This window comes from Camelus dromedarius, chromosome 25 (genome assembly GCF_036321535.1).
Source record: "Camelus dromedarius isolate mCamDro1 chromosome 25, mCamDro1.pat, whole genome shotgun sequence".
Lineage (NCBI taxonomy): Eukaryota > Metazoa > Chordata > Mammalia > Artiodactyla > Camelidae > Camelus > Camelus dromedarius.
The window spans coordinates 5,806,314-5,829,769 of record NC_087460.1 but is presented as its reverse complement, the minus strand read 5'-3'; the positions used below and the strand labels follow the sequence as shown (position 1 = coordinate 5,829,769).

Here is a 23,456-nt window from a genome sequence, read left to right as displayed (position 1 = left end):
GGTTTGAATTATCAGACTGAGCCCTTTAACATGTTATCCAGCTTCAGAAAGTGGGCTTTAGGATGTCCTTTACAAAGAGTGTTTATTCTTGGTCCCTTAAGAGGGGCCACACTGAGGGGACTGATTGCCACATACCTGAATGATAAAATTCTACAGAAAAATGGAGAGGATGCCATGGGGAATTCTTGCCTTCTCAGCACTTCTCACAGGGAATCTCTTCATAGGCAATGGTTGGGCGTCTAAGACAGTAGCCATTACCAAGGACTAAGAGGAGTACAGAGTCAAGCCTCATTGGACTGACACAGCACAGAGAAGTTACAGGAATCAGAGCAGGAAAGTTCATCACAGTAGAGGTTGGTGTCCTTATCTACAGACGTTGAACATTGAGAGGAGGGGTGGGCAGAGGCAAGAGAACAGGACGGCTTAGGTGGAACTGTGGGGAATTGGTGCTGGTGCAGAGTCTCAGTCTCTGGGCCAAGATCTCAGAGTTGTTTCTAGCTTCAAGGTTTAGCAACAACCACGTTCTCCACAAATGTCAGAAAAGAACACGAAACTTCTACTTACTTGCAGTTCCACCGTGGAGTACTGAAAAGGAAAACCAGAAAACATGGGTTAAAGCAGAACTAGCAATAAGGATTAGCTTGCTGAAAGCAACAAGTTCACAAAGGGCTCTGCCTCTGTTGCCCATTTCTTCTTTCTAAATGGCTCTTTTGTGCCCTGGTAAGAGTAACAGTGGGGCAAAGGCTTGTTGGCTGGGGGAGGAGAAAGAAGAGATTTCCTAAAGGGATTGCTAGTCTCCAGAAGATCTGAAGAAATGGGACTTCAGACCCTTGGCATCCCTCAGAGCTCTGTGACGGAGCTCTTCACAACAGGCCCTAAAAGAAGGTGTTAACATCTGAGGCTCCCCAGTGTTTAAACCTCTTCCTGGGGGCCAACTATCTCTCAGCCTCCTCCTCTGTTATTTGAATGCCAGTGGGCAGGAACCTCACTTTCAAACATTGGCAAAAACAATTCCTTAAAAAAAAATCTGTTCAAAAGAGCTCCACCAAAGAATCATGTATCATTTCCTCAAGCAAATGGATGTTAAAACCATTAAGTTTAATTGAACTGGGTCATTACTAGGTGTCAAAGTGTCACCCCCAAATTACTTGCTAATTTCAAAAAAGGGACACATCTCTTCCACTGGAAGAATTAGACTGGCACCACCTTAACCAAGTAATCAAATTTATTATCACTAATAATGGATCAACCTGATATTATGTGCCTCTTAAAGATCACAGCATTATGTATATTTTTTAACCAAGTGTTTTTTCCAAATATGTTTAGCATAAATCTAATTAAGACTTCAGAGCTACTTGCAGAAGATAAAGGAACAAGTTCTGTTACATAGTAAAGAAATAATCAGACAAATCAGGAATATAGAATATTCTCTAAGACAACAACTAGGCTTCCTCAAAGGTCAATATCATATTCCAGAATGGGGACATTCTACAAGTTATCTAGCCTGATCCCTCTATCTCCCTTTCTCTCTCTCTCTCTGTTTCTCAAAACAAGCAAACAAAAAATCAATCTAAATGAAAAAATAAAGGGGATTAGTTTAGATTAAGAGAAAAATTTTAAATGTTAACTATCAAATGTAATGCATGAATTTGATCAGATCCTAGTTTGAAAAAAACTCAGTTATTTGGAAAACTTAGAACTGAATATTAAATGATACTAAATAACTATTGTTAATTTTCTTAGGTGTGATAATAATATGATTATTTAAGATAGTCTTTTTAATTCTTTGACATTGGTCTTAGTAATAGTTTTTGGAAATGTCTCCTCAGGTAAGGGAAACAAAAGCAAACCGATTAAAAATTGGGCAGAGGATCAGTTTGAAATGTACAGAAATATCAAATCATTATGTGATATAGCAGGTCCTAAAATAGCACTGCAGGTCAATTATAATTCAAAAACAAGCTCATAGAAACAGATCAGATTTTTTGTTGCTGAGTCAGGGGATGGGGGACAGGGGATCGGATGAAGGCAGTCAAAAGGTACAAATTTCCAATCATAAGATAAATAAGTACTAGGGATGAAATGTACAACATGATAAATATAATTAACACCGCTGTACGTTATATAGGAAAGTCGTTAAGAGAGTAAATCCTGAGAGTTCTCATCACCAGGAAAATAATTGTTTTCTATTTCTTTAATTTTGTGTCTATATAAGATGATATCTGTTCGCTAAACTTATTGTGATAATCATTCCATGATGTACGTAAGTCAAATCATTATGTTGTACACCTTAAATGTACACAGTTCTGTATGTCCATTATATCTCAATAAAATGAGAAAAAAAAATTATCTCTGGCAATAGCTTTCTTTCTGGGCCAGCCCCATCTCCCACCCTGACCTGCAACTACATTCTTTGAGGCATTTAAGAAAGAGGTAAAGGCAGGAGGGTAGAGCGCAATGATAGAGAGGGCAGGCTTGGCATGCATGAGGTCCTGGATTGAAAAAAAAAAAGAGGTAAAAGTTTTTCCTAAGTCTGCTGGATCTTGATTGTCTTCAGCTCAAAATAATCTACCTGCCAAAGAGGCTTATTTTATGTGGCATATTCTGTCCCCCTTCAAGATTAAGGGAGGATAAAACTTGCACAAACCGGGCTATATACACAATAAGAGGCGACTATCACTGAGATAACTGTGGATTGCTATAAATTCCAGAAAAAAGCCACTTCCTCGAATGACATAGCACTTTTCTCACACAGGGAGTCAAGAAGCAGGTTTGGGCATCAGTCAGGCAGAAGTAGTCTCTGGAAGGAAGAAAGTGTTCAACCAGGAAAACAGCATTTCCAACTGGAAGCTGCCTGAGGTTTCTGAATAAATGGCTGTAGCAACCAGGCTAGAAAGAATCAGCTGATTTCATGGATACTTTGGTTGCTTGAAGATGAAATACCATGCTCCGTAAACTCACAATTTTTGCTCTTCCGTTTCTTAGTAAAAATTCTTTCAGTTAATTTCAGTGTTTCAAATTGGAGTTTCAAATTCAGTGTTTCAAATTTTTGGTGTTCCAAGTTGGAACTTGGAGCAGGGGTTGACTAGAGAAATGGTGTGGGGAGGAAGGAGTAATTTGACAACAGAAACAAGGCACAACTATGGAAATCAGAGCACCTCAGTAACAGGGCAGAATTTGAGCAGAGGAACAAATAACGCCACGGGGTAGCTGGTGAGATCAACCTCCAGGGGTCAGCAGAGTCTAAAATAACTCCGGCCGTGGCCACACTTGGAGCCTAACCTGAGTGCTCAATATTACACCGAGCTGACAAAGAAAGAATACAGGTGATATTGAAGGAGAAACTAAAAAGAATTCTAAATCAGGAAAGAAAGTAGTGGTGAAGGAGAGCACCAATCAGTAATAAGCGTATGGCTTCCGTGCATATGGGGAAAGGAACAGCAGCTCTGAGGACATGGAGATGGAAACACAAGCAACGCTTTCTCTATGATTATCTTCAAAATTTTCATTTGAATACATGAGTGGTCACTGAAGGAGAAAGAAGGCAGCCGGGGTGTCTGAGATGTATTTCAAAAGTACAGAGAAATGACACAAGCCCTTACAATTGTAAGGATCGAGTTGTTCCAGGATATTTTAAGTGTTCCCCAAATGTTACCGCATGTTTACCTTTGGCATGGAATGTTGCCTTAGGAGAATTGTCTACTCTATAAATTATATTACCTCGTAGTGAAAAAAGGTCGTGGGGGTGGATATTCTTATTTCTTCCTTTTGTTAAATACACTCCTGAATTATTTCTTAGTATTTGAACTGCAAAGCCACTAGGTGTCACTCCTGGAGAGAAATTCTTGAAGTTTGTAAGAAATTCTTTTAAAAAACAGCAGCCCATGGAACCGGCACTCAGGAATGTTAACCTAATGGATGTTCTCAGCTATCAAACCTGAGAACTGGGCACCTTTGCTGGTTTTCAGGCTGACAGGTATGGGAGGAGTTGGACTTGTGCCCTGAGGCTAGAACTCGAATTCCCACAAGTGTTCCACATCTCAGAGGGAAGGAGGGAGATTCCTCCTGGGGAAGAAGCTCTTCTCCCTGTTCTCTCTCAGTCTGCCCCACCCCTTTCCTTTTCCCAGTCCCCTTTCCTCAATGAATTCTCACCTGGTCATTCACTGGAACAAAGTTGCTGGTCAGGGTGACAATGCGGAAATGCACTAGAGGGAAACAGACATGATTAGCAAGGGGGATTTTTTTCCTCTCTCAGCATCTTTCTTTCTTCCACCCTTTCTGTTTCCTCATACAACCTTCTGAGTCAGCAGAACCCTGTCAGGTTTTCCTTCTTTAATAAAACCTAGTCTGAGAGAGAATTAAAGCCCCAGTTTTCCTTCATGGCTCCTGACTTTGGAACCTCAGAATGGAATCCCCTTCTAAGGAAGAAGGAAAAAATACAAATGACAGGAGCTCGGGCCAAATGCCCTTGATGCTTTCTGATTTGAGCACAGGCAGCTTGCTGTGAGACTCAGTGATCCAGTTACACCTGCCAAATTCCACGCCAGGAGCAATGTGTACCCTCTTTCAGATACAGACACAGCGGCAGCTCCACCCACTGCTCTTTCGCTTCGTGTAGCACTGCGTGTATTCAACACTCGTAACACTTTATCCTCCTAGACCTTCTTCTCTTCCTTGGTCCGTAGACCCGCCGCCAACCCACAAAGCCCCTCTACAGATGTGTGCAGCTGGTTCCCAGGCTTCCGCCTCACCCCATCTGAGTGTCTCTTACCTCGCTGCCCTGGGTTGTAGACAGGTTTGTCAGTTTGTATAAAGATGCCATTCTGCTGCCTCTGAATTAGAACCTTTTTCTTCTCCTCAAAGCTGATGTTTTTTCCAGTTCCTGACACCCGGACTGTGGCCACTTCTTCTCTGCCACCAGCAGGAGGTGGTACCTGGCCAAGACAGGGGAGCTCTGGCAAGAAGTAGGGGACCAGGGGGAAAGAGTCAACTGGTCTCAATCCAACAGGGAGAGTAAAAGGAAAGAAATGAGTTAAATGGGGGTAGCAAGGGTAGAGCCATTAAGTCAGAAGTTACGGCCAGGAACTGAAATTTAGGAGAAATAAGGTTTAAAGGCCATGGCAAAAGTAAGATAACGGATAAGATAACTAAAGAGAGATTATAGTCAGTAACCAGGGACAAGAACAGGGAAGCTGGGGACTAGAGTTGGGCTAACCCTGTGCTTACCAAAAAGGACACGCAACGTAAGTGTCTCGTCTTCAGTCCAGATTGTTCTAGCAACGTGTGGGTCTTGTCCTTGGTCTCCAGAGTAATAGTGAATTTTACATCACTGTACCCAGGGCTCAGATCTAAACAAACCTTCTCAGAAGAGGGAAACTTAAGCTGGGCTGGTAATGTCACCAGGTAGTTTCTATTAAAGAAGCAAAAGGATTTCAGGGCAATAATGATTTACCTATTCAATGAAAAATTCACTCCTCCCCTAAGCACTCAGCACACAGCCATGAACTAAACAGACCAAGCCCCTGCCTTTATGAAACTTATTTTCTACAAGGGAGAAGCAGACAAGGAACAAATAACACAGTGTACAGCCTTAAACTTCCCACCATTAGGAGGCCATCACTGAGAACCTAGGTCTAGGGTGCCAAGGAGGAAATTAGCTCTATTACAGAGAACAGGGTACAAGGATTCTATCATATTCTAACATTAACTTTTTTTTAAAAAAAAAAAAAAAAAGCTTTTTCTTTGTGCCTTAGCTTTTCTTCCTGGGTAAAGGAGAAATGAAATCAAAGAAGGGAAAAGAGGAGAAGGTGGTTCTGTTTGAGACAGACAGAGGAGGAAGCTGTCTGCCCTATTATCAGCTTTGACGCAAGCACTTACGGGAGGAGTTTCTCTGCGATGGCTGGCATAAGGGCCAATATTCCTAGAAGGAGTTGAGCCCACATCTCTGTGGGACTGACTCCTCAGGACCAGGAACTGGAGATCTGCTGACCTACTGTCGCATATATATTAACACCCCAGGTGGGGTGGGAAGCTAGGGCTGATGCTCCAGCCAATTACATTTTGGGGCCTCAGGCGGAGGTGGCAGATCAGGGTAGGTCTACTGTTCACGTCCTGAAATTTACTTCTCCTTGAGACATTGGTACTGGCTCAGCCAGTCCAGAAAACCTGTTTTGAGGAAAAGCCAGGGCTGAGTGTTCACAGTGGTAGAGCTCTCAGAACACATCTTGGACTCTTCTCTTTTTTCTCGTTTCATTCCAAATTCCCATCCCCATTTGGGAACACGGGTATGGGAGCAGTATCAACAGAAAAGCAGTAAAACTTTATCTAATTGGAATTTTTTTAATTAAAAATTAATTACTCAGTATTGCTGTATGGAAATAGGAACACATGCACTCCTAGAGGAAACAAATTGGACAACCTTCCTTTCACAGAGCAATTTCACAATACACACCAAGAGCCTCTCAGATTTGCATATTCTTTGACCCAGTGACTCCTATTCTGGGAATGTATCTTAGAAGGGGAAGAAAAGCATGCATATATGTAAAAAATGTATTCACACTGAGTTTCTTCTCAGTGTTCTTTATAATGGCAAGACTTGAAAGTCACCGAAAGTATAAATTAGTGAGGATACTTTCTGGGAGCAAGGACCAACCCAAATCAAGCCAACTTAACCAGAAAAGAGTTTTTGATAACGGGGGTGGATCAGACACGAAGGTGGAACCGAAGGAGCCAGAGAAACTCTGAAGGCTTTATGACCTGGAATCAGAGACTTGATACTGCCTGGACTCTTTTTTTTTTTTTTTCCCTTTGGCTTATTTATTTGCGGGGAAAGGTAATTAGGTTTATTTACTTATTTAGTGGAGGTACTGGAGATTGAACCCAGTATCTCCTGCATGCTAAGCACACACTCTACCACCGAGTTATACCCTCCCACTCCCGGACTCATTTTTTTTTTCCCCTCAATCTCTGTCTCATTTTCTTGTCTCCTGCTGCACACAGGATTTCCTATAAGTAGCAGGGAAGATGGCAACTGTGAGTGCTCAATCCATATTCCTCCAGCTCTAGGATCCCAGTAGATAACACGTTTTCATCTATGTAACAGAAATTTCTTAAGAAAGATTTTATTCCTCCTTCTCTCACGTGCTCACCTCTGAATCAATCATTGTAGCCAGGATACTACGATAAGGAGTTCCTGGGCCATTATTACCACCTGGAGACCAGGGTGATAGGATACCATGATTGACAGCCTCATAGGGCTACATGGAATTGGGGAGGGGAAGTTCTCTAAAGGAAGAAGTGGGTTGGGGTAAAGATGCTGGGAAAATAAAACATTAAGTCTATTACAATGCCCAATAATATGAGTTTGGTTGAATAAGTTACCATATTAATATAAAGCAACACTATTCAGCCATTAAAAGCAATGTTTTTATGACAAGAAGAATTGTTTGCTACACTAGTTGAAGGGGGAAGGGGAGGAAATATGATAAAAAACAATTTGTAGGAAGTTCTACTTCCACTTAGGATGTAAAAAACTGGAGAGAGCATTGCTCTATCCCTGATAATGAGGGACAGCCAGACAAAAGGCAAAATCACAGCTTTTCTTGAACCAAAAAGTTAAATCTGAGCACTGAATTGAGGTTGCAGGTCAACTAAGTAGCCTGAAATCTAAGGAGGCAGAGCTCCTCCAGAGGAGAGACTGGATATGTGAACTGTCTCATCTGTGTCAGAGCACGGGAAGTATTGGGGCCATCAGAGAAGCAAGAGCACAGCCAGAACTATGAAAGGCCTACGTGGGCTGGAGTAACTACTGAAAAATCTCTGTGTGCTCCAGAAGCCAGGGAAGCCTAAACTTATTCACAGGCCCTTTTCCAAGACCTTGACCAGATGCTCACAAGAAACACTGGTCGAGGGTGAGAGACTAAATTAAGCCTCCCTTAGGGGTACAGGCATAGAGGGCAGTATTATCTGTCATTTCAGGAAAGGGCCCAGCTGCCCATACTCTTCTCTCAAAAGGCTTAAGCCTCTGGGGAGGAGCAGCAAATACTGTTGCCCCCATTGTTGCATAGGTGAAAACCCACTGTTGCCCAAGTAAGGATAGAGGGGAAAAACTCTACCCTGGGGGAGGGAAAAGAAATAGTCCTCAGCCAAGGGTTCTATGCCAGTGCTTTTAGAGGTCTCCTAAAACTGAAAGAGAGTCAGGAAAAGCTTTCCCACACAAGACATGCCACAGATACAAAGCAGAGTTTGGCAGGGAGTAGAGACAGGAATCCTGAGAAAAATCATATTCGCCAATGCCCAGGTATATAAAAACTACCTAAGACTGAAGACAAAGAGGACCACAGAGAAGTACCCTACCCCCTCACCACTACCCTAGCAAACACCAAGTAACTAGTAGTAACAGTCTGCCACTGGCCGAGAGGCAAGAACATGGAAAGAGACTACCTCCATATACACTTACTAGGTGTATAAAGAAGGTTGAGAGTTGAGGGTGGAGAACAGACATTGAGAAATCCTTCCAGTGTTCCAGACCTCACCCTAAGCATAAAGCATCAGAAGAGGAATTTGAAGCTATGGTTCACTGAAAGTAACCTTGGCAATAGCAAAACCTAGCCCCACCTCACCCTTTAACTATAGATTGACTCTAACCTCCATGCTAAACTGACTGAGAATAGGTGTGTCCATTTCCAGACACAAATACTATTTACCTAAATTGCTCCTATTCTACACAAGATGTCTGGCATTCCATCAAAAGTTATATGACCTAACAAAAGAAGAACAAAGAAGACAACGTCCTGTCAAAATACAAAGCAACTAAGAGAAAGAGCTTCAGAGACGATCTACATGTCAGTACCATCAAAGAGGGACTTTGCCAGACAGGGTAAGATAAGTATTGTATGATATTGCTTATATGTGGGATCTGAAAAATACAACAAACTAGTGAATATAACATAAAAGAAGCAAACTCACAGATATAGAGAAAAAAACTAGTGGCTACCAGTAGGAGAGGGAGGGGCAACTTGGGGTGGGGGAGTGGAAGGTACAAACTTTGGGTATAAGATAGGCTCAAGGGTGTATTGCACAACATGGGGAATATAGTGAATATTTTGTAATAAATATAAATGGAAATTAACCTATAAAATTTAAAATTTTTAATAAAAAAGAGACTTTAAAATAACTAGGAATAATACATTAAAAGATCTAATGAAAAAGGTGGACAGCATCCATGTACAGATAGGGAATTTTAGAAGAAAGACACAAGTGATAAAGTTGGACAGAAGTGCTGACAACAAAATCTATGATATCAGAAATGAGAAGTTTCTCCTAAAGTCTCATTAGTAAACCTGATACAGCTGAGGGAATAATAAACCAATATCTACCTTGAAGATAAGTCAATATGCATTACCCAAACTGAAATACTAAGCGGGAAAAGAGGAGAAATAAATTGAACAGAATAGTCAAGAGCTGTGGGACAATATCAAATAGTTTAATGTACATGCTATTGGAATCCTAGAAGAGAGAAAAAAGCAGAAGAAATGCTTGAAGAGATAACAGTTGAGAATTTTCCAAAATTAATGAAAAACATCAAACAACAGATCCAGGAATTGTAGAAAATAAATGGATAATGCCATGATAAATCCCAAAATAAAACACACCTAACCCATCATGTTCAAAATGCTCTAAACCAGAGAGAAATAGAAAGCAAGAGAAAAAAGACACATTACATATGGAAGAACAAAGATAAGAATTACAGCAAACTTCTCATGAAAAACAGTGTTATCCAGAAGACAATGGGTTGCTATCTTTAAAATACTCAAAGAAGAAAAAAGGAAATCCAGTGTTCTGTACTCAGCAGTAATGAGGGGGAAAAAGTTTTTCAGAGAAACAAAAGCTGAGAGAACTTACTGCCAGCTGATCTATGTTACAAGCAATATTAAAGGGTGTTCTTAAGGTAGAAGATGTAAGACAGGGGTTGGCAAACTGCATCCTGCAGGCCAAACCCAGCCTGCCACTGGTTTGGTAAATAAAGTTTTATTGGAGCCCAGTAATATTCATTTGGTCACAGATTATCAATGGCTGCTGTGCAATAGCAGATTTGAGGGATTATTAGAGACTTCCTGGCATGCAAAGCCAACATCAGTTACTACCTGGTCGTTTACAGAAAAAGTGTGCTGACCTCTAGAATAAGATGCCATATAGAAACTGCAAATAAATGAAGGTCTCCAGACATGGTATCAAACAAAATAAATATAAGAGACACTTAAGCAAAATTTTAATCACTCTAAAAGGCAAATGACTGCCTAAACCAAAAACTTCAATGTGAGCTGTAATGTAGGGGTAAGGCATTTTTTACATGTCAAAACAAAGGCATTGAAAAATGAAGAAAGAAATTTTGTAGAACCTGCTTAGCATAATTCCTTTGGCATCCTCTCCTTCTCTCCTCCTATTTTGAATTTTCTGATTGTAAATTTTTCTCCTTATCTATCTTCCCTTTGTAACTTGTTCAGGGCCCACCACTACTCATGTCTATTTCTCTCAGCTTTCCTAAAATCCCAGTAGAGACACCTTTATTCGCCTTACCCAAGAATCTTCTTTTACCCTGGCCTTTTGATCTTAGTAGATAAGATCTGTTAATGCTGGGATCTTGTTGAACATTTTCCCAACCAGTGAATCTGAAGAGAAGAATGGAGACAGGTCTGCTTCCAGCTATGGGAGCTATCTGTGCCCCAGCAACCAGAAGACACCAAACTTGCAGAAGAAAGAAAATTGTGCAAAGAATCTGTACAGAGGATGTCATTGTGACCCATGACAAGTTATTAACCTCTCTGTGCTTTGGTTTCATCTTCTATAAAGTGGGAATAATAGAACATATTTTACAGAGTTGGTATAAAAATCAAATGATTTGACACATGGACAGTACCTAGCACAGTGCCTGGCACATAGTAAGCTTCCTGCAAATTTGGGGGGAAAGGAAGGGAGTTACCACCTGAAGCTGGGGCCACTCCTTACCTGCCTCTGTCTCCTCCACCCTCCTCTACTAATTATAGGCTCGACTCTTTCTTTTCCAAATCTGTTCGAGTGAACTATGCAATGTGTCAGTATTCAAATATGAATGCATCAGGACAAATAAAGTTGCAACTCAACTCCACCCAAGCTTCAACAGTACCTGGGCCAACATTTAGTTTCCTAAAACAAGGAATGAAAGAAAATTGCAATTTCCTATTAAAAGAGCCAAAGGAGAAACACAGAGATTACTTGCTCAGATTATACTTGGGATAAGGACTTCTTTTCAACCACTACTTACTGAGAGGATGAAGCGCTTCCCCTCAAAATTTGTATTTTGAAGGCCTAACCCCAGTCAGTACCTCAGAATGTGACTGTTTTTGGAGATAGGGTCCAGTCTGCCAGCCTCCCCTACAGATTTTGGACTTGCCTTTACAGTCATGTGAGCCAATGATCAATCTTTCTCTCTCTCTTACTTTATATTTGATTTATATGTATACATAAATAATATATATTATCATATATGTAAGATACATATGAAAAGTCTAAACCAGTAAGAAAAATACTAAAGAAATGCCATTAAATAGCATATGATTTAGTGCCTAAAGCATGTTACTGATATGACTCATTTAGAAGACAAATCTGTGGACTCAGAGTTGTAAGGAAAAGTTCAAAGGAGTACAGAGTGTAACTAAGAATTTTCACAGCATCTCTTCCATATAGGTTTCTGTTAGACTTTTACCTCCTTTACTTTTTAACTTTAAACCCTTTCCCCTCCAAAAAGAAAGTCTTCCTTTTGAAAAACAGGACCTTCCCCCTCAATCCTAACCATGTTATTTTATCTATGAGGCAGTCTTATCCATATTAAGCTACCCTTTCTAATCCGATGGGACTATTTGGGGGAAGAGAAAAGGGGGAGAGGTTGTGAAACAGCCGTAAGTGCTTCCTGTGAAATATAAACTTCCTTCTGGAGAAGAAGACTGTAAGGGATTAACAGGAAAAGAGACCTTAAGTTTTCCTAGGAATTCAGCAATGCTGGGCACATAATAAGCATTCAATACTTTTTTGCTGACTGTTTAAGAGAACCCGTAGGACACAAATTCTTCACAGCAAGATATTAGATAAAGTTACACTATATCGCCAACAACTGTTTTATTACTGTGGTTATATAATATGTGAACCCAAGGGAAGCACATGCTGTATCTTCAGCCCACTTAAAACACTGTCTGGCTGAGATACGCATTTAATAAATATGAGTGAATGAAAAAAATGAGAGCAAAAAGGCCTAAATAAGGTGATTTTAGCAAAAATCATACAGTAAAGACCTCCAAATTTTGTCCCTCTGTAAAAGCAACCAAAAAAAAAGGCCTGGCAAAAACAGTCAGAATCCGCTCCAGAATTTGAAATTAACCTAAGGCTTGCAGCAATCCAGGGAACATTTAGTTAAGAAAAAGAGCTGAACCCTGGTAACGGCAATGAGCTTTGTGGCATTTTAAATTATCTTAGCCCTGTCCCTGCTCCTCAGTTTCATGACAGCCTTAAAAATAACAGCCTGCATTTCTAATACTGGGGGAACAGAAAAGACCTCATTCCCAAAGGAATGTCATTATTTGATCTATCTGCTAGCGGTTCCCTGGAAGGCCACTGGAAAGACTCTTTTTTATTCAACTTCACACAGAGCTGCCCATACTAACCACCTCAAGGAGAGAGAGAAGAGCTTTTGCTAATGTTTTAACATCACAGCTGCCTAAGATGTTGACATAAACAATAGACTAATCAAAAAGCTTAAAAAGAAAAGCTGAGGAATGAGATATCCATAGGGACCTTGAAAAACTCTGATACTGAAAAATTCTTTGCAATTACTTCAAAAGCCAATAAGCAAACAAAACTACAAAAGAAGCAAAACCATAAACTCTGAGGAGGCGGAATGTAATTTCCAGAGTTGCCACATTTCATTATTTGAGATGCTTAGTTTTCAACAAAAAAATTAAGAGAAACAAGAAGGAATCACCTATACACAGGAAAAAAAAAAAAAAAAAGGAATAGTCCTTGAAGAAGCCCAGATGTTGTACTTACTAGATAAAAAAACTTTGAGTCAATTATTTTAAATATGGTCAAAAAGCTAACAGAAATCATGTCTATAGAACTAAAGAAAGTATGGGAATGATGTCTCATCAAATAAAGAATATCAGTAAAGAGACAGAAAGATTTTAAAGGGGATTGTGGAGTTGAAAAGCATATGTTCTATCCTGGAAAATATTTTGTATGCACTAGACAAGAATATGTATTTTGCTGTTGCGGGCTGTTTAAGTATTCCACAGGTGCCTGTCAGATGGAGCGTTGTTCTAGCCTTCTGATTTCTCATTGATTTCCCCTGTGGCTGTGCTATCCATTGAAAGTGGGGTATTAAATTCTACAGCTATTATTGCTGAATTGTGTATTTCTTCCCTCAATTTTGTCCATTTTTTGCTTCTTGGTTTTTGGACCTGTGCAAATGTTTGTAACTGTTATTTCTTCTCCATAGGTTGACCTGCCATTATGTCCATTTCTTGTCTCTAGTAACAACTTTTGTCTTAAAGTCTGCGTTGGGTATTAGTATAGTTACTCTAGCTCTCTTTTGGTTACTGTTAAATGGAACATCTTTTTCTGCCCTTTTACTTCAAACCTACTTGCAACTTTGAATCAAAAATGACAACATATCATTGGATTATGTTTTTCCTCTTATATATCCATATACCAACCTTGGCCATTTGATAATTTAATCTACTTACATTTAATGTATCAAAGGATAAATTAAGATTTATGTCTGCCCTTTGTTCACTATGTCTTCTTGTTCCTCAATTCCTCCATTACTGCATTCTATTTTTGTTAAACAGAAGTATCTAGTGTACTACTTAAATTTCCTTGTTTCTTTACTATATATTTAAAATTGTTTTTAGTGGTTGCTCTGTGGATTACCATTAACACTTTAATTGATAGCAGTCTAACTTGGATTAAGATAAATTTAATTTCAATTGTTTACAAAAACTGCTCTTACACAGCCCTACTCCCTTCTTTTATGCTGTATAGTCTCAGTTGACCTGGCTTCAATTTGCTGATTCCTATTCCAACTCAAAGCTCCTTTAGTGCTTGTTTCATTGCAGATACTGTATTTTTCAATTTCAGAGTTGCTGTTTGGCTCCTTTTAATAGTTTTATCTCTTCATTGATATTCTCTACTTGATGAGATGTTCTCAAACTTTAGTTCTTTACACAAACTTTTCTTTTAGTTCACTGAACACAAATAGCCGATTTAGTGTCCTAATATTTTGTTGGGACACAGCAAAGGATAGACTGCAGCAGCTCTGGCAAGCAGAGTCTCTCCTCTTCTCAGTGCGCTGTTACTGCTGCTTGTTCTAATTGCTGGTGGTTTAGTGACTCTTTCGTACTAATTCTGTAAAGTCTATGTTTTTTGTGTGCAGACAACTAAGTCCTTACACAGTTTGCTTAGTGGTCAACTAAGAACTGGAGAGAGACTTCCTTAAATGCCTAAATCCAATAAGTCTCTTAGTCTTTGCCGAGGAGTCCTGTGGTTATGTTGGAACACATCTTCAAATTTAGCCAGGCAGTTTGCAACTCTATCTTAGCTTTCACTTTCTGCTTGTGTAGATTCTCAAGGTCAGTCAGAGGTGAGAGCTTAGGGCCTCCTAGATCCCAGAAATATGTTGGAGCTTTCAAAGCCCTAAGGGTCAATTCATTCAGCTTTTCCCATTTAAGATTTTTCGTTAATCTGTTCTTCGCCCCAGCTGTGATCAAGGCTTGCTTTTCAGATTTGTTAAGTGTGATTGAATGGCTTTTAGTCTACGGCGGTATCACCCCCACCCCTCCCAAGGCAATATGCTTCTCAGTTCTCTGCTTTTTTCTTGTGATATATTTGGGTTTTCCACTCTGGCTGGTGGGAGTACACACTATTCCAGTCCTTCTGTGAACCCCGGGGGCTGTTCCTACTAATTTCTGGCGGTTCTTTTGCTGCCCTTGGGTAGTTTCTTCACATGCATGTGCCGATCAGACTCATCTAAAAACTCAGCAAGACCCTCTGCAGATCTGTGTTCTTTCTCTGTACAGATGTTTCCTCTCTGTTATTCTGCTCTGAGAATTCCAGCTAGGCTGGCCCTCGAACTCTCAACTCCATTTCTTCAACTCAGCGAGACCACTAGGCTCCTGTTAGCCTTCCCCTGCACTGTGACTGGAGATCCCCAGGTAATAAGCGGGAGCAACCTCAGGGCTCACCTTAATCGTTTTCCATCTCTAAGGGATCTTTGCCATGGGCTAACTGATGTCCATTATTTGAAAACCGTTGTATATATACCCTGTTTTTCAGTCGTTTCAGATGGCATGGTAAATTCAATCTCTGTTACTCTATCTTGGCCAGAAGCAGAAGTCCTCCTGCCACTATAACTGCAGTAGTTTCCCTATTTCTACCAGCCCAGAGTCTATTACCAACAATTTAGCTAAAATGATCCTTTAAAAATGTAAGTTAGATCATACTGTTTCTCTTTTCAAAACTGTCCCAATGCTTCTCAATTTCTCAAAGTAAAACAACATCTCTACAATTAACTTAAGGCCTGGTTTAACCTGGCCCTTCATGACCTCGCTTTTAGTATTGCCCTCCGTGCTCCATCCACACTGGCTTCATTGCTGTTCCTCAAACATTCCAGGCACACTTCCAGCTTAATAATATTTACTATTTCCCCTACTGTACTATAAAGCAAATAATGGAAAGGATTTATTTTTTCTGATTTAACCCAGCCACCTAAAATAGTGCATGTCACATAGTGGACCCCTTAAATATTTGTTGAATGAAAGGCTGAGCCCAATCATAGAATATTTTAGGGTGTTAGGAAGGTTACAAAACAGGCACTCAGCCATAGAAGACAAAACAAAAACCCAATTATCAAAAATGGAGTATAATCACAGTCTTGCCAGTAACAAAGATCATTTGATGCCAAATGTTATTGTTGGATGAGAGATGTTTAATGTGTTTTACCAAGGACCAGAATTTAACCTAGAGATTGGACTGAGACGGGGATACAGTGACGCAAACTGTGGAAGCAGGACCTGATATTAAGCTCAGCCTGAAGTACCTCAAAAACATGACTTCAAACGGCAAAAATGTCTAATAGCAGAACTTCAGGAGGAGGTTGGATGTGGACTTGGAAATAATTATCCTTACTAGGATTATCTGAAGACTTGCTAGATACCATCTTTTTTTTTTTTTTTTTGCGGGTGGGGAGGGGTAATTGAGTTTATTTATTTATTTAGAGGTACTGGGGATTGAACCCAGGACCTCAGCATGCTAAGCATGCAGCTCTACCACTTGAGCTACACTTCTCCCACCAATCATTTTTAAAAACAGATTTATCAAGATTTTTAATACTGATGAAGATGTGGTGAAATGGGACCTTATAAACTAATGGTGGAACTGTGTTACAAATGTTTTAATTTTAAAAACTGTGGTAAATTATACATAAAATTTAACCTTTTAACTATTTTGTACAATTCAGTGGCATTAAGGACATTCACACTGCTGTTCAACCATCACCACCATCCATCTCCGGAACTGTTTCAATCCTGTCCTTCTTAAATGGAAAAAAAAAAAAAAAAAGTGCAGCAATCATTTTTCCTCAAGGTATTTCTCTACCTACCTATTCATTGTTAACTTAAAAAGAATACTTCTCCCTTCAGTTTCCTGAAGAGATTATACAGTATAAGTAAAAGCAGGAGAAAGCACAAATGAATCCCAGAGGCCCTTCTGGTTCCTGTGTGTACACTGAGCCACATCTTGTGTTCTGTCTTTGAAGTAGAAAGGTTTACAGCTCTCTTTATGAAAAACCTATGTCCTAGACTCAGCCCTTTCATTAATGTCAGATCTCATTTTTCTCTCAAATATATCTTACGAGGAAGACTTGGCAGTTCCCCCATCCTTGTAGTCAGTTCTCCTGACCTCGAGGAGGGTGGAGCTCCATGCAGCGGGCCGCCTCACTTTGAGGCCCTCAGCAGTTTGTGGGCTGAGATCTCTGCCGAAGACAGAGCAGCATGTAGGTAGGACCCATAGAAGTTCTTAAACTGTGTTTTTGCATTTCAGTGTAGTAATTCTCTTGGTGCTTTCATTTAGGCCAGAGAATTATAAAAGGTACAGGGTTATTTACTGCCTGTCATCCTTTGAGTAGCCATAAATTGGCAAGTGTAATTTCTCACAACTCACATTCTAGCTGCATGGAGAAACTCACGGCCTCCTTGATTTTGGGACCCAGCTCCTATAGACTGTCTCATTCCCATTCCTCTGCTCTCTAGCTCCCTGTCTTCATCCCTCATCTTTCTCATAAATTTGTCTCTGTTGCTTCTCTTTTCTGACCTGGTCTTTGTGTGCACACAGCACATTTTAGTTCTTTTAGTTCTATATGTTACCACTGGAAAGCTTATCTTCCCTTCCAGGTTTTACTAGATCCTACACATAACTGACACATTTAGTACAGAAGGTGAGAGCTAGAAGGCACATCAGAATGAACCCAGTCTAATTCCTTTTCCAGATGAGGAAACTGAAGCTTCTCAAAATTAAGTGACTTATCCTAAGGGTTACTCAATGAGTCAATGGCTGAGGCAGAACCGAGTACTACTTTCTGTCTCTCAGTCCAGTGCTCTTTCCATTACACAATCCTACTGCCCCAAATTGTGCCACACACTGGACCTCTATGCCTGTAAAGCTGTAAGCTGTAAGCTCTGCCCAGAATGTTACCCCACCATCAGACAAAGGCGACACAATTCTGCCACAGAGTCCATGTACTATAAATAATTTATAGCACGAAATATATTTATACATGATATAATATGATTTATAGTAAAAGACATAATGTGTAAATATTTAGATGATATTAAGTATATTTAATAAGTATATATTTACTTATAAACATATTTCTAATATAAGGATACTTACATAACTAACCACAAGTTTAGTGTTTTGAAACAATACACATTTACTCTCACAGTTTTCATGGGTCAGGAGTCTGGGTACAGGTCTCCTCAGCATTGTCAGCAAGCTGGAGTTTCAGGCTCCTTTTCCAGGTTCACGAGTTGTTGGTAAAATTCAGCTCCTTGTGATTGTAGGACTGAAGGCTTTGACTCTCAGGTCACTCACTGTTCACCATATGGTCCTCTCTTCTTTCCAGATGGCAGTTTGTTTCAAGGCCACCAAGAGTGTTTCTGCTCCTGGAAATCCCATTTCTCCTCTCTGTCTTCTAGAGCTTCTTTTAACCAGTCCACCTGATTAAGCTGAGCCCACCAAGGACAATCTCCCTTTTAACTTAAATCCAACTGATTAGAGCCCTTAACTATAATCGCAAAATCCCCTACCCTTTGTCACATAACATAAGCTAACCATGAAAATGATGTCCTAGCATACTCAAAAGTCCCATTTAAGGAGAGGCAACTAGATAGAGGATGTACACCAGGGGACAGGAATCTCGGGGGCTCAAAGGAAGATCATTCTTCTCACTTCCTGAGTATCCGGAGCTATTCCAATTAACTTCCCTTTACCAGACCATCATAAAATAGGCCAAAATGCTTAAAATCCTCATTCTGAACAGTGACCAAAGAGTCAACCAAAGGTAGCTTAATATTTGCTACTATGTGACCATTGGAAGGTCACTTAAATCCCGTCTTGGATTTAATCTTTCAAATATTGTCTCCAATAAAGCAAGATAATATTCTCTCTTTATTAATATTCTCCATTTTCATTCCGTTGTCTCTTCTGTATCTTTTTAGGGAAGAAGACTGCCCCTCTCTCTTTTATTCTTGTGGGAAACTCATTCTATATCTATTACAAGGGGCTGATCTAGCTCACCAAAACTTATTAGCCATCCTAAAGGGGTGTGAGGTGATAGCTCACTGCAGTTTTGTTTCACACTCCCTTAATGATTTAACATCTTTCCATGTGCTTATTGGCCAATTATACATGTTCTTTAGAGAAATGTCTACTCAAGTCCTTTGCCCATTTTTGGATCAGGTTGTTTTTGTTGTTAAGTTTTGGAAATCCTCTATTCTGGATATTAATCCCTTATCAGATTTAGGTTTGCAAATATCTTCACCCATTCTGTGGGTTGCCTTTTCACTGCTGATATTACACAAATTTGTTTTTAACTGTCCCCAGGAGAGAAATTCTAGGAGAGCCATTTATTTAATATCAGTTATGTTCCAAATGCTACTAGGATTACTTTTAAATCAAAGAAAAACCTATCATTGATCATTCTTGCAGATAAAAAAAAATTGGTGCACAGAGAAGTTAACTTGCCCACAATCACAGAACTAGCATGTGGCAAGGCTGAAATTCAGACTCAGTTCCGACTTGACTTTACTCACTATACATGACAATACTTGTCCAATGATTAGGCTATGGTTATTAGAGACTATTGGACAAATGATAGGCTTGATTGCTCTTAATGATTTACTTCATTGCAAATTCCTTGAACTTGGAAAATAGATCTGCTCTGGGCATAATGCATTTACACTATCCAGTCAGGTCTGTCCAGTGTAGACTAGGCCTAGTTTGAGGCTCTTTGGCAGACATCCCTTACATAAAGTGGTCTGGAATTATGTTAATTCATCTAATTAGACATAAATTGAATTTATAAAATGTTTAACCTGTGCCAACAAACATATATGAAATATTTGTGCCAGCAAACATATTAAATATTTCTTACTAATATGTTGGCATGTGTTTTCACTCAAATGATTTTTCCTATAGATTTAGAGATGGAGTGGAATATATACTGAAATAAAATTAGAGATTAAAAAAATTGTTTTGGAAATATTGAATTAGTTGGCAGCCTTTTTTTCTGCTTTTATTATAATCCCATACCCTAATTACGCCAAATAATGGATTTTGAATATGTTCCCTGTGTGTTTAAATACGCAATTGATCGTATTCAACTGGTAAAAATGACTTCACTCTTCCTGTTAGTACTTTATAGTCCCTGGATGTTACACAGACTTGACAATTCCTTCCTCCTAGCACAACCTTATCATGGTCTAGCTAGCCTCCATGAGATCTAGTGCAACTCAGGCCAATCCAAGACGTCACCTGGTTTGTGGAATCAAACTATTACTTTTTTTTTTAATCAACTTTTTTTTTAAAACCATCCTTTGATATTTAATCACGTGACTAAATTGTGGGATATAACCATGTAAAGCTTCTCTGTAGTTTTCCTAGGTACTACTTATTTTTTCTTACCATTAGCATACATATTTTTCCTCCAGGTTAGGTCTTCTAGCAATGCTCAATTTGTGTTCAAATAATTTTCAATTGGTTATTCTAAGAAAAATCCGTCAAAGTTTAATTTCTTGTCCTTGGTCTCTTTTCTTGTATTAGAATTTTTGGCTGCATGTAACAAAAACAAATTTAAACAAGAGGGAAAGATTTATTGGAAGAATACTGGGGCATTTCATGTAACTAAGCCATACTATGGTAGAAGCAAATAACAGAATTTTATGTAGCTGTTTTAAAAAATCAAGGTAGTAGTATACCTACTTGTATGGCAAGATATTCAGTAATATATTGTAAAGTTATGCAACACTGGGTTAAAAATAAAAGACATGCTTATAAATGAACTCAGAAATCCTGGGAGGATATACAAGAAAATAACAGTGATTCCCTCTAGGAAGTAAGGTCAGGAGGAGGGGGAGAGGTGTTGGACTTTGCTTTACAGTTTATTCTCTTCTTGAGAACTATTTGTCTAACATGAACACTGTGGCAGTGACTATTTGACCTCTCCTAAAACTCGTTGTGGAAGACGTAGTTGGCTTGCCAGCCTCTAGGTGGCACTCTTTTGGATCCACCTCAGTATTCTCACCAAAGCCACTTTCTTGCTGGTTTACTCCTAGACAAGGACTACACACAGCAGGGGTACTAGGGCTCAGGTACATAACATGGAACCACTGATTTGGTTAAGTGGATTTTTCCCTTCCTATCTCCACCAGAAAAGACTAAAAATAGTTTGCATCCAATGGAATGAACAATATTCAGTTGGTTTTGTTCCAGGGATTTGTTCATCGTTACACTTTTGACGATACAATCTAAACTACAGGCCATCCGGACATTCCAAAGAACATGACATAAATGGATTATGTCAATGACTTCAACTTATTGGACAAAGGAGCAAAAGGAAGCTTAGCATTCCAGAGGCCTTATTGAGACATGTTTATTTCCCAGAGGGTAGTATCAAATATTTGGGGATCTGCCATTCTTATAAAGTTTTAGAAGACTAGTACTAAGGGGCATCTGGAACACCCCCTACCAAAGTAAAACACAGCTTGGTACGTTTGCATGACCTGCTACATGGAAGCAAGCACAATACCTGGTGGATCTCTTTAGATTGTGGAGGCAACACATTTTGCCTGGAAACACTATCCCAGCCTATATATTGGATGGAATGAAAGGCAACTGAGTTTGAGAAGCCAAGAAAGGGCTCTGCAGAAGTTTCAGGATGTGATACAAGTAGCCCTGCAAGCTGTGCCAGATAATCTGGCAGATCTTATGATACTGTAAGTGCCACTGGAGGGTAAAGATGCAATGCAGTGTTTACGTCAGAGGCTCGTGGAACGGTGGAGAAGCTGCTCCCCAAACACGTGGGAAGAGGTCTGTCTGTGCAGCGTGTATGAGGTGGAATGTGGGTGCCACAGGTGTGCCACTCAGATCTCTTCAAGAAAACCTGATGCAAAAAAACAAAGCTGGAGGCACTGCACCACACTTCCTGATTTCAAACTGTATTACAAAGCTATAGTAATCAATAGTATGGTGCTGGCATAACAACAGACACATAAACCAGTGGAACAGAATAGAAAGCCTAAATATAAACCTGCACATGTATGGTCAATTAATTTGTAAGGGAGGGGCCAAGAATAGACAATGGGAAAAGGACAGTCTCTTCAACAAATGTCGCTGGGAAAACTAGACAGCCTACATGCAAGAAGACTGAAATTGAACCCCTACCTTAAACTATACACAAAAATCAACTCAAAAGGGATTAAAGAGTTGAACATAAGAGCTAAAAACATAAAACTCCTAGAAGAAAAACATAGGCAGTAAGCTCCCTACCACTGGTCTTGGCAATGATATTTTGGATTTGCCACCACAAAAGCAAGGTGGGATTACATCAAACAAAAAAGCATCTGCACAGCAAAGGAAACCATCAACAAAATGAAAAGAAAATGTACTGAACAGAAGAAAATATTTGCAAAATCATGTATCTGACAAGGGGTTTTATCAAAAAAATAAAGAACTTTCGTTCTTCGTACACAACTCAATAGCAAATGAACTCAATATAAAAAATGATCAGAGGAACTGATAAGGCATTTTCCTAAAAGCAACATATAAATGGCCAACAGATACATGAAAAGGTGTTCAATGTCACTTATCAGGAAGATGCATATCAAAACTACACTGAGGTATCATCTCACACTTGTTAGAATGGCTATCATCAAAACAAAGACAGATAAATGCCAGGATGTGGAGAAAAGGGAAGCTTTGCACATGTTGGTGGGAAAATGGGTAATTAAGTGGTCAAAAGATGAATAAGTTCTGTGGATGTAATGCACAATGTGGTGATTACATTTAACAGTACTGTATTGTATATTTGAAATTTGCTGAGAGTAGATCTTAAAAGTTCTTATTACAAGAAAAAAATACTATGTGAGGTGATGGAAGGTAACTAAACTTGTAGTAATCTTGTAACATACACATACATCAAATCATGTTATACATGTATCACTATACACGTTATGTTATACACTAATATGACATTGTATGTCAATTATATCTCAATAAAGCTGGGGGAAAAAAGAAAACCTGATGCAAACAGCGTGCAGCTCTAACAATAAACTTTTAAAATTACAATAAACAAGCGGGGAAGATTATGCAAAACCATCCACATCTCTTGACCCTACAAAACTTTCAGAAACATAGATTTCAATGGCTTAATCCATGATGTCTCTCAATATTATACCATGTACATTTTAGATGTCATGCGATAGCTCAGTACTCCTGTTGCTTATATAAGCCTGCTTCACGAAGCTCTCACCTTTAAACGATTCTTCCTGTGTGATTAGTAGCTGAGTATAGAACTAAAAAAATTAAACAACCCACCAGGGCCATCTGTTTGTAGTACCTAAGTCCTTATCTACTGAGCTTTCAAGTCTTAAGAACTCTGAAAGATTCAGTGCCGTAACACTTTTTGGTCATACAAATTCCACCTTCCTGTTCAGGTATGTCAAGTTAGGCTAACTTTAATAATGGGAATATCAACTCTTTCATCTTCTGTAACTACCAAAGCACCATTCTGGGTTCATTGCACAGAATTTCAATACATCTGTTTTCCTACCACAGCAAATATAACTTCAAACTCTACTGCTATCAAAGCCTCAATT

The 23,456-nt window shown here is 39.4% G+C and overlaps 1 protein-coding gene across 1 annotated transcript in view; it reads right to left on the bottom strand.

Annotated features, from left to right (window-relative positions):
• A2ML1 (alpha-2-macroglobulin like 1) overlaps positions 1-5,974 on the bottom strand; it is a 33,185-nt gene extending 27,211 nt beyond the window's left edge. The window contains exons 1-5 of the mRNA XM_064479026.1: positions 5,878-5,974; positions 5,227-5,410; positions 4,772-4,934; positions 4,153-4,205; positions 565-585 (exon numbers count right to left, since the gene is read on the bottom strand). Coding sequence (XP_064335096.1) covers positions 565-585; positions 4,153-4,205; positions 4,772-4,934; positions 5,227-5,410; positions 5,878-5,942 — 486 coding nt within the window. The 5' untranslated portion in view covers positions 5,943-5,974. The remainder of the gene's footprint in view (positions 1-564; positions 586-4,152; positions 4,206-4,771; positions 4,935-5,226; positions 5,411-5,877) is intronic.
• Positions 5,975-23,456: the final 17,482 nt, after the last annotated feature.